This window comes from Punica granatum, chromosome 5, assembly GCF_007655135.1.
Source record: "Punica granatum isolate Tunisia-2019 chromosome 5, ASM765513v2, whole genome shotgun sequence".
NCBI lineage: Eukaryota > Viridiplantae > Streptophyta > Magnoliopsida > Myrtales > Lythraceae > Punica > Punica granatum.
The window spans coordinates 29,470,290-29,482,884 of record NC_045131.1 but is presented as its reverse complement, the minus strand read 5'-3'; the positions used below and the strand labels follow the sequence as shown (position 1 = coordinate 29,482,884).

Below are 12,595 nucleotides of genomic sequence, written 5' to 3'. Positions count from 1 at the left end.
CACAGGCTCACTCCCATCAAACTTCCTCTTTTTAGTGAGCAGATCCTTCATGAATCTAGCATATGAAGGCATCTGCTGGAGTGCTTCTGCAAATGGAATGTTGATTTGCAGCTTTTTAAAAACATCTAGGAATTTAGCAAATTGGGCGTCCAACTGTTGTTGCTTCAATCTTCCTGGAAAAGGGACAGGAGGAACATACGGTTTCACCCCTAGTGACTTCTGCCTTGGTTCCTCCACCTTTTGCTTACCTTTGTCTTTCTTCGGACTCTCCTCCTGAGTTTGAGCTTTTCTATTGACTATTTCCAATTCCTTGCCACTCCTCAGCATTATAGCATTGACACCCTTGGGGTTCTCTTCAGTGTTGCTGGGTAAAGACCCTGATGGTCTATTACTCAATTGCTGAGAAATCTGACTAATCTGACCCTCTAGGTTTCGAATAGTGGCTTGTTGATTCTGTAGCATGGTGTCAGTCTTTTGCATATAGCTCAACATGAGCTCTTCCATTCTCGACTGACTTTGCTGAGGTGGAGCATTCTGAGCAGGGCCTTGCTTTTGGAATCCAGGTGGCGGTTTAAGTGCATTATTCTCATTCCTCCATGAGAAATTAGGATGATTACGCCACCCGGGATTGTAAGTGTTCGAATAAGGCCCTTGATTACTCCGTTGGAAGTTGTTGACAAAGTTCACTTGCTCTCCATTGGGTGAAGCCGAGGGATTTCCAGACATGCATTCAAGAGTCGAATGTGGTCCTGAACACAACTCACAAAAAGCAACCTGATTAGTATTAAAAGAATGTGCTGAGGTGAGTTTACTTACCTGGGTAGTGAGAGCTGAAATCTGGGTTGTCAAATTAGCAATAGTGTCCATGTCATTGACTGATGCCACTCTTGATTTACTTCTTTCATTCTGCCAATTATGTGCACTGGAGGCCATCTCTTCTATCAAAGCACTTGCTTCATCATAATTCTTACCCATCAGTGCGCCTCCTGCTGCAGCATCTACTAGAGACCTCAATGTATCATCCAGGCTAAGATAGAAGACCTCAATTAGGAGATTATCTGGCAATCCGTGATGTGGGCACTTTCTGATTGCCTCCTTGAATCTCTCCCATGCCTCATAAAGTGATTCACCATTGAACTTGGTGAAGTTAGTGATTTCGTTCCTCAATCTTGCAGTCCTAGCTGGTGGGAAAAATCTCCTGAGAAACTTAGATGAAAGGTCGGCCCAGGTGGTGATGGACTCTTGTGGCAGTGAATTGAACCAGGCTCTCGCTTTATCCCTAAGCGAGAAAGGAAAAAGCTGTAATCTAATAACATCATCAGTGACATTATTCATCTTTACCGTGTTACAGTATTGGAGGAATCCTGCAATATGCTCATCAGGACTCTCGTTGGGATATCCTCCAAACTGATTTGATTGAACCATCTGGATGAGTGCTGGCTTCAGTTCAAAGTTATTAGCTGGAATAGTGGGCCTTCTGATCGCAGAACCCATAATAGTAGGTACTGCATAGTCTCGAAGTGCTCTGGCAGCACCCTGTATTTGGCGGTTGATGTCATCATCTGCCATCTCAACTACCTGCAATTCTTCCCTTCTTCTGTTCTCTCTTCTCAACCGATGCAAGGTGCGCTCTATCTCAGGATCTAATGGTAGAAGTTCAGCACTTCTACTCCTGCGCATAGAATACCTGCAAAGAGAACAAGAAATAAACACACAGTAAAGTGCGCCTAAATTAACAATAGAACTAAAGGTGGTCTAATATTAAGTTAATCCCCGGCAACGGCGCCAAAAACTTGATCCCTTTGCAAATATATATAAAAATAAGCTCAAATTCTACCAGCAAGTGTACTGGGTCAGATCAAGTAATATAGTGATGAATAGAGTGTCGATCCCACAAGGATTAATTAAGTACTAAACCTATATTAGATTCTATTATTATCTAAGCAATCAAATTAAGAGAATTAACTAATTAACTACTAATCAACCTAAATCGTCACAAAGAGCAGAAAGAGAATTGTACGAAAATATATCAATTGAAAGTGGGAAAAACAGAATCCACCCTAGTTTCACTAATCAGATTGCCATCATGTTATATAGACTGATAGCTATGTGATTATTCAAGTGAGTTTATCAAGCCTTTAAAATTAAAGTCTTAAACCTCTAATTAATCAATCAGCTCCCGCATCTCTAATTAATAGTGGACTCTAAATTATAATCATACACCTTCCAGTGCTATGATTGTCTAATGCCCTAAATTAATTATCCCTAATGTCTTAGCGAATAACTAACTAGAAACATTGCATTAATCCCTGGATAATCTCTAATTAAACTAATTAACGCAGTTATCGCATTTAACTAATTAGTCTAATCAAGAATTCCTAACAAACACTATATCAACTCCCGTATCAATAGTGTTTCTAACAATTATAACCAATTAAGAATTAAAATTGAAATTATAGGAATTGCAATCATGAATCATCAACACATCTATTAATCCTATAACATGGCGACAATCATCATATTAGCTACCTAGGGTTTCATCATATTCCCACAAAAGAAGCTTAGAATATCATGGAATTGAAAACACAATTATAATTCCAAGGAATCATTGCAATAGAATTCATATTCAGCAGTAAACTCAAGATATTGAATCCTAAAACAAAAACCCAACAATTCCTTTAAGGAATTATCTCTTCCACAATTCTTCGCTTCAAATCAATTGATCCAGGTGACGGCTCCAGACAAGATCCTCTCCAAAAACTCTCTAGGTTAAAAGAATGGTGAAAGATGGCTCCCCCCCTAGGGTTTCCTAATCTTGTTATGAGGAGTATTTATATCCACAACAAAAAAAAGATTTCCGAAAGATATATGCTGGCTCCAAATTGCGCAAAACTCCTCAATATTGCTCGTAATTCCATCTAAGTCCTCAAAGACCTACAATATCAAATTACACATAATTAAGCACCGACTTCTTATAATTTCTATAAAATTAATAATAATTTAACATGAATTGCACAATAAAATATGAGTATAATATGCCCTTATCAACTTACTTCAACGTATGAACCCTTAGATTTCTTTTCATTTAATATGGACCGTCCATTGTATATAATCTTTTTTAAGTATTTCCATTCTTTACTTTCCCATTTTCCTCCCACAAACTTTCAACAATGTTATCGAAATCCACCGACATTATGTGTTCGTATAAATCTGTACTGAAACATCAAATAGTGTCAGACCATTTCAAAAGATATAAACCATAATGTCTCTTGAAAAGGTCTTCCTCGATCATAACAATAATGATTTAGAATAACAAGAGAAGAGGAAGCTTACCGCTTGAAAAATTTCTAAGACACGGGATTCTTTCAACTTCTAGGGAAGATCCTTAGCAAGGCCTGCACGAAAACTATCAAAGTAAGCCACCAAGAAGAAGCTTTAATGAGAAAGAATCAGCTTGCAAGTTTGAAGTAAAAATTCACCTGTTTCATTTCCTCGAGACTGATGTAACCATTTTTGTCCACATCAACAGCATCAAACTGAAAAACATTGATTTCTGAAAGCAAGGAAGTATTGTTCGCTCATCCTCAAATCAAATTGTTAAAGCTGTTGTACTTCACAAACTACCTCATATTGTAGAAAACATATATATCTATCGGTATCTCCAATGTGTTCCCTCCTTCTCGGACCGAAGGATGAGCTGAGATAACAGAGATCAATCACGTTTTATATAATAAAGGGACCATATCGTGATTTTTCAGGGGTGCTTTTGAAATATTAAAACTTATAAAAAATAGATGTTTCATATTAGATTGAAATAGATCTAAGGGCCCATATTAGTTTAGTATGGTGTGAAAAACCCAAAATATGCACTATAGAATTTGGGTTCAACATATAGTTCCCTTTTTTTTAACCACACTATACTATAAGAATTTGCTCCTATAGAGACGGCAATTGAGACGAAAAACTCCGTCTCTACATGATATAGAGACAATCTTTTCCGTCTTAGAGGGTTCATTTCAAAAAGTCTCGTTGTAGAATAACAAGACAAAAATTTGAGATTGAATTTTCCGTCTCAATTCGATAGACGAAATAAACCGTCTCAATTTTCGTATCACGATTGAAACAGAAAGAGAGACGAAGCTTTTCGTCTCTCCATTAGAGAGGAAAAATTTTGTCTTTCTCTCCGTCTCAAATCTTGAGACCGAAGTCCACTAAAAATGTAAAAATATATATATTGGGTCAGCGAAGCCTAGTGGGAGCATGAGCTTTTGTGTGCCCGCCACCTATAACAGGGGTGCAATGCACCGTTTCTCTCTAATTATGTGGACTTTGCACAATTCGAACCAAGGTCTTCACCTAGGCGCGTATGCGTGTTACCATATAGACTACTCCGATTTATTGTTATCTTTTAACATTTCATTATATTTGTTATACATCTGCAAATTTTCATCTTAAAGCTGATATTTATCTTTCTATTGCTTGTATGTTAAATACCTAAAACTAATTTTATACATTCACTGTTATTGTAGTTTGCACCCTTTTCCCTAATATTATTTATGTCTTATCTGTAATTTATTTATTATTTTATCTAAAAAACTTTTAATATATAATTAATATTCATCAGTTTTATTTTAATAATTGCTGAAACTTTTATATAGACTTTTCTTATAATTTATATTTGTATTCATAACTCTTTGTCAAACAAAAGAGAAATAGAGATTCGAATTTATAAGTAGTATATGGATCCACAGGAGTGGAAATTTGAGACAAAAACTTTCATCTCATATGGATAAAGATGGAAATTTCAGACAGATATTTTTGTCTCATTATTAAGAGACAAAGTTTTCTATCTCTTGATCCATCGCAAAAAAAAAAAAAGAAGACAAAGTTCTATGTCTTATTTCCCGCCTCTTTGATGGTAGCCGGAATTTTCGTCTCAAAATTGAGACAACCCATTTCGTCTCAAAATTTCGTCTCTATAAGAGAGATGGATTTTGAAACCGAAAGTGTCGTCTTCATATTAAAGAGACGGTATTTTTTGTCTCATAATCCATCTCAAATAATGAGATGGAGATTTTCGTCTTTTTGGGGTGATAGATGGAATTTTACATCTCAATTTTCAAAATTTCCATCTCAAAATAGAGAGAAACCCAATTCGTCTCAAAATTCATTTTCGATAAGATATTATTCATGTAGTTAATTACAGATATTCCTCACAATTGATTGTTGACTCTTGACGTATCCACAAAAAATAGTTGATCATTCATGTAGTTGCCTGCCTGTGTTTCTTTTGCAGCTTGGGGATACTGGGACTGTTAATGGGGTCTCCTACGGGGTTCAAAACAGCTGTAAGGTAATTAATTAGCGTACGCTTCATCTTTTATACCTTCTTTTTAATTAGAGTGAAATGTCGAAACTAATAGCCACGTACAAAATTGGAGGATACCCGAAGAAAATTTTCAATAAAGTATATTGGAATTTTATTATTGCGATAACTACTAAAATTAACTATAGCGTACAACGTGTCCACACTATGCGACGTCATAAGAAAGATGATAAATGGACGAATATATATCAACATTCAACACAATAAATTGAACACTTTAATGTTCTTTACTATTAAAAGGATTGTGAATATAGATAATCCTATAAAAAAATTTACAACAATTTTTTACATATATATTCATTTAATCTCATATCCTCAACTAAGTATCTCATTTTTATTCCTAAAATACCCTTAATGGTTTTAAAATGTTACCTATAGTGGAATTTCAGTCATTTTATTAAGCATTTCCGTTGAATTAAAGAAGGAAAAAAAAAAAAGCAAACCTGTATTAAACGACTCAACTATTTAAAAACAACTATTCACATCTCTACACATATAAACTTGATGACAAGATAATAAATAGGGCTCAAAAGGTAAATGTTTAAATGATATAGAGTTAAAAAGGCCAAATACCTTAACAAATATTATTATTTGCAAGAAAAATATAAATTCCATATTTTATAAATCATTAAATGCAAAAATTTAATAGAATACCAAATGAAAATAAATTCTGAAATTTTATTTTAAAATAAATAATAATATATAGGTTCAATAGATTCAATATGGCCATTAAAGTAAATAAAATATAGTCAACTATTTTTAAAAATTTCACACACACATATATATATATATAACAACATATATAGGGGGTAAATAAATGAAGTATAGTGAATTGTCTTTAAAAACTTTAATCACACCAATATGTCTCTCAACATATATATGTTTTACTCCTATGCGGAGATAAATATTTATATAATCATAAAATTAATTTCATATATATTTTTTCAAATACATATATATATTAACATCATGATTTATAATTATTTCATCCAGTTTCCTTCTACAATTTTTTGATTTATTGAATGTGGGATATTAACTTTATTAGTTGACATAATATTATACTTAGTTGATTATGAATCCCAATATATCATACATGACCTCCTTTTGACTTTTTTTTAGTTAAATATATTCTAATGAATGTACCTACTGGATTCTGGGGGCAATAAATACAATTAAATATAGCATTACAAGTAATTAATCACTTAATAATTGAAAGAACATAAAGAAACAAAGCATGATAATTGAAAATATGTAACAAAGACATGTGATTATCAGATTCTGTAATAAACAAAATATATTTGTATATGATGAAAAAAAATTAATAGTATATAAAACTCACTAGAATAGTATCAAATTTGTTTAAATGAATTCACTTGAATACGTTAAAGGAAATTAATTTTAATTTTTGGAATTAAAAATTATTATATATAATATAAAAATTAACTTGAGTTCAATAAATACTATTAAAAGCATTACAAGTAATTAAATCCCTTAATAATTAAAAGAACATAAAAAACAAAGTATGATAATTAAAAATATTTAACAAAGACAGGTAGTTAATTGATTCTTTAATAAACAAACTAAATTACTATTGGAAGAAAACCATTAATAGAAAAATTAAACATGAAAATGATAATAATGGTACTTTAAAAAAAGAAATAAGCAATAATTGTTTCATGGAAATCATATTAGTTGTGAATAAAACATTTAAAATGTCACACTAAATTACAACTAGAATTAAAATTTAAAAGGAAAAATTCACAATAGAAAATAATTATAAGATATACTTAAAAATCATAAATAAAAATGGGTTCATAATATTATTTCCATAGGTACTAAAAATGCTATGCAATGTATTACATTGGAATTGAAATTTTTAAAATAAAAGATGCACCTCAAAATATAAAATTTAAACTATGTAAATGTAAAAATGGTGAAGAATCTTAAATAAAATAAATTAAATTAATTACCAAGTCAAGCGCCCGACAGCTCTTGTTTAAAAAAAAACAAAAAGAACAGAGAGGAAAAGTTAAACCTGCATGTGTATATGTGAGGGCAGGGGTGGCGTATTTGGTGGTGGTGAGGTTCCCGTGAAGGTTAAAATGATTATTATGTGACATAAGTTTCTTATATAAAGAACTTTTTTACTTATAAATAAAAAATTATTCATAAATTTTTTAGTTTACCAAAAATTTATTATTTTTCGATTATGGAAGAGATCCATGGATTTAGTGAGAAAAAAATAGAAATAGCATTCTAAACAAAGAAATTCTTTTAACTTGACGGATCCAAGCATAAAGAATGAAAAAAAAATGTTATGGATTTTAAAAACAAAGATATACTTTATTCATTATCTTAAATATAGACAAAAACAAAAATTGTTAAAATTTTAAGTGTGTACATTATTAAGAATTATTTCTTTCTAGTTAGTTATGCATTTTCCGTTAATTTTTCATGTTTCATCCGCCTTTTCGTTAGATTTTTTATTAATAAAAAATTAAAATAAAAAATAGTATTAGAAAAATAATTTTAAAAAAAGAGGAAAACATGCTAAAATATCGGAGAGAAACGAAGAGAGGGACAGTGGTGGGAGCGTGATGTCGATAGCGAGACAACTCCTCCCGACACCACTGTGATTTTGTCCCCACGGGTGGTGGCAAAACCGCCGCTCCTCTCTCCCTCTCCAGTCGTCTTTGTTTCTATTTTTTTCTTAAAATTTTTTTAAATTTTGTATCTTTTAAAATTTTTCCTTTCCTATAAAATAAAAAAAATTATTTTTTTAAGAGAAAAATTTCTCGGTTGCAAAGAATGCTCATGCATCTAGTATTTATGAAAAAATAGAAATCAAAATAAAGGGGTAAAGGTAGCCACACTAGAAAAAATCGAACATGAAATCTCGACTCCTAAGAGAGCACTTATGTCACTTTACTATATCCATTTTCATTTTCTAGATTAGTTAATGAAAGTTATATTTGTATACCTAACTCTTTTTGAAAAAAAAGATAAATAAAGATTCGAATTTATAGTATATGGATCCACAGGGACGGAAATTTGAGACAGAAACTTTCATCTCATGTGGATAGAGACCGGAATCTAAGATATATATCTTCGTCTCATTATTAAGAGACAAAGTTTTCTATCTCTTGATCCATCGCAAAAAAAGAGATAGAGTTCTACATCTTATTTTTCATCTCTATGATGAAAGACTGAATTTTCATCTCAAAATTGAGACAATCCATTTCATCTCAAAATTTTGTCTCTATAGGAGATATGGATTTTGAGATGGAAATTGTCGTCCTCCTATTAAAGAAACAATATTTTCCATCTCTTAATTCATCTCGAATAATGAGACGGAGATTTTTATCTTTTTAAGGTAATAGATGGTATTTTGTGTCTCAATTTTTAAAATTTTCATCTCAAAATAGAGACAATCTCATTCAGTCTCAAAATTCCGTCTCTATAAGACACTATTCATGTAGTTAATTACAGATATTCCTCAAAATTGATTGTTGACTCTTGACGTATCCACAAAAAACAATTGATCATTCGTGTAGTTGCCTGTGTTTCTTGTGCAGCTTGGGGATACTGGGACTGTTAATGGGGTCTCCTACGGGCTCAAAACAGTTGTAAGGTAATTAATTAGCATACGTTTCATTTTTTGTACCTACTCTTTAATTAGAGTGAAATGCTGAAACTAATAACCACGTACAAAATCGGAGGATACCCGTATAAAAATTTCAATAAAGTATATTGGAATTTTATTATTGCGATAATTACTAAAATTTACTAGAGCATACAATGCGTCTGCGGCTCCGCGCTATGCGACTTCATAAGAAAGATGATAAATGGACGAATATATATCAACATTCAACATAATAAATTGAACACTTTAATGTTCTTTACTATTAAAAGGCTTGTGAATATAGACAATCCTAGAAAAATTTTACAACAATTTTTTACATATATATTCATTTAATCTCATGTCCTCAACTAAATATCTCATTTTTAATCCTAAAATACCCTTAATGATTTTAAAAGTTACTTTTAGTGCAATTTCAGTCATCGTATTATATACTTCCGTTGAATTAAGGAGAACAACAAATCGAAAAAGAAGCAAACCTGTATTAAACCACTCGACTATTTAAAAACAACTATTCACATCTCTCTATATATAAACATGACAACAAGATAATAAATAGGGTTAGAAAGATAAATGTTTAAATGATATAGGATTAGAAATGTCAAATACCTTAATAAATATTATATTTGTAAGGAAAATATAAATTATATATTTTATAACGCATTAAATGCAAAACTTTAATATAATACCAAAAGAGAATAAATTATGTAATTTTATTTTAAAATAAATAATAATATATAGGTTTAATAGGTTCAATACAAGTATTAAGGTAAGTAAAATATAGTCAATTGTTTTAAAAATTTCATCATGTATAAATATCTATCAACATATATAGTCTTTCTCCCATGCAATTAATAGGGGTAAATATAAAAAACGATTCAACCTTAGGATTTAAATAAATAAAATATAGTAAATTGTCTTTAAAAACTTTCATCACACCTATATGTCTATCAATATATATAAGTTTTACTCCTATGCGTTTAATAGAGATAAATATTTTATAATCATAAAATTAATTTCATATATATTCTTACAAATACGTATATAAACTAACGTCATGATTTATAATTATTACATCAAGTTTCATTTTACAATTTTTGATTTACTGAATGTGGGATATTAACTTTATTAATTGACGTAATATTATAATTAGTTGATTATGAATCCTAATATATCACACATGACCTCCTTTTAACTTTTTTTTTTCAGTTAAATACATTCTAATGAATGTACCTACTGGATTCAGGGTCCGGCTGGGGCCCTATACTCACATTTCTCGATGCATATAAATGGAAAGTGCAAAAATTAAATTAATTTGGCCATGCAAAATAAATTTTATTTACTCAACCCGTAAAAAACTTGGGCAAATAACTAGTTCATAAATATAACCCTAAACCGTTAAGAGTTATTTGATTCTTTTCTTTCTTTTCAAAAAATAAAATCTTAACAGTTCATTTATTTTCTTCTTTTAAATAACAGATGCTTTGATCACTAAGACAATTTGACAATTCCCACAAGAAAATGGTTTCACATTTGCAGACCTATGGTTAAAAAATGAAGAGTGAAATCCATGTAAAGCTTTTTCTATTTTGCTTAATAAATGCACCTTTCATTCCAAAAACTGTATGTACAGAGACAGACTCACAAGTCACAACTCATAAAAACTCCATCAACCAAAAAGTGTCAAGCAGATAACAATACAAAACTATCTCTCCTTTATACTATGGGCAAAGGAACACATAAGTCTCACTGACGAAATAATCGAATCTCATATGGTTTTAAGTCGGCGACTTATACCACTGTACTAAACCCCTTTCCTCTATATATAGATTATTAATACTCCCATAAAAACCAAAACAAATGGAAAACAAACCCCAAAAATCTGGCAAATTTTTAATAAGATATTTACTGCAAATATAATATGCAAATTCCCTTGCAATGCGTAATTAAGTTGCTAGACTAGTCTATATATATATATATATATAGAGAGAGAGAGAGAGAGAGAGAGAGAGAGAGAGTAAAGCTTACTTGAGCAGTGTCAAATGTGTTTAAGTTAATTCACTTGAATATGTTAAAAGAAATTAATTTTAATTTTTGGAATTAAAAACTACGTAATATACATAATATATAAATTAATTTGAGTGAAATAAATACAATTAAATATAGCATTACAAGTATTAAATCCCTTAATAATTTAAAGAACATTAAGAAGCAAAGTATGATAATTGAAAATATGTAACAAAGACATGTGATTATCAGATTCTTTAATAAACAAAATAAATTTGTATAGGAAGAAAAAAAAATTAATAGTATATAAAACTCACTTGAGTAGTATTAAATTTGTTTAAGTTAATTCACTTGAATACTTTAAAATAAATTAATTTTAATTTTTGGAATTAAAAATTATTTTATACATATAATATAAAAATTAACTTGAGTGCAATAAATACTATTAATAGCATTACAAGTAATTAAATCCCTTAATAATTGAAAGAACATTAAAAAACAAAGTATGATAATTGAAAATATTTAACAAAGACAGGTGATTATCTGATTCTTTAATAAACAAACTAAATTACTATTGGAAAAAAAATTGATAGAAAAATTAACCATGAAAATGATAATAAAGGTACTTTAAAAAAGAAGAAGAAGAAGAAGAAGAAATAAGCAATAATTGTTTCATAGAAATCATATTAGTTGTAAATAAAACATTTCAAAAATGACACTAAATTACAACTAGAATTAAAAATTAAAAGGAAAATTTAACAATAGAAAATAATTGTAAGATATACCTAAAAATCATAAATAAAAATGGGTTCATAAGCTTACTGCCATAGAAACTAGGGTAAATTACAAAAAAAACCCAAGTTTTGTAAAATGTCTCAATTTTGTCCTAAATTTTGTTTTGTAACAAAAAAAACCATAAGTTTTCTAAAATGTCTCAAGAATGACCTATGTTATAACTTCCGTCAATTTTTGCTGCTGATGGTGGGTCCCTTTAACAGTCCACGTAGGTCACACGTAGGCTAGTGGGTCCCTTTAACAGTCCACGTAGGTCACACGTAGGCAAAAATTGACGGAAATTATAACGGAGGTCATTTTTTAGACATTTTAGAAAACTTATGGTTTTTTTTGTTACAAAACAAAATTTAGGACAAAACTGAGACATTTTACAAAATTTGGGTTTTTTTTTGTAATTTGCCCTAGAAACTAAAAATGTTATGCAATGAATTACATTGGAATTCAGAATTTTAAAGTAAAAGATTCACCTCAAAATACAAAAAGAAGGTCTTTAAATGGCTCAAGGATTTACAAATTTTTAATTTCTTAATACTATGTGTTTTTAATATCTTAGAGCTATTCATAAAATGCATGGAATTATAACTTTTGAAACTTTAAAAATCTTATAACTATAGTTTATTTACGACATTTATTAATTCATTTAAATAATATTATATCAGTCAAACATTGCGTAATAATCTATTATAAATGAAGCTAATATATATATATATATGGCCTAATTGTAGATATATAATTAAATAACATTAATCAAATTTTAATCAAATGAA

General features: G+C 30.1%; 1 protein-coding gene and 1 non-coding gene across 9 annotated transcripts in view; both read left to right on the top strand.

The window, feature by feature from the left end:
- LOC116208043 (protein DETOXIFICATION 40-like) overlaps positions 1 to 12,595 on the top strand; it is a 35,264-nt gene that overhangs the window by 9,617 nt on the left and 13,052 nt on the right. For 5 of the 8 annotated variants that reach the window (XM_031541238.1, XM_031541239.1, XM_031541241.1 and 2 more), the window contains 2 exons: positions 5,297 to 5,353; positions 8,962 to 9,017. In XM_031541238.1, the coding sequence (XP_031397098.1) occupies positions 5,297 to 5,353; positions 8,962 to 9,017 (113 nt within the window). Of the gene's footprint in view, positions 1 to 5,296; positions 5,354 to 8,961; positions 9,154 to 10,235; positions 10,989 to 12,595 lie in introns of those variants that run through there. The other 3 variants (XM_031541240.1, XM_031541244.1, XM_031541243.1) reach the window with 3 other exon arrangements.
- On the top strand, positions 1,064 to 1,170 carry LOC116209727. The gene has a single exon (XR_004157319.1). It is a non-coding gene; the product is annotated as a small nucleolar RNA R71 (small nucleolar RNA).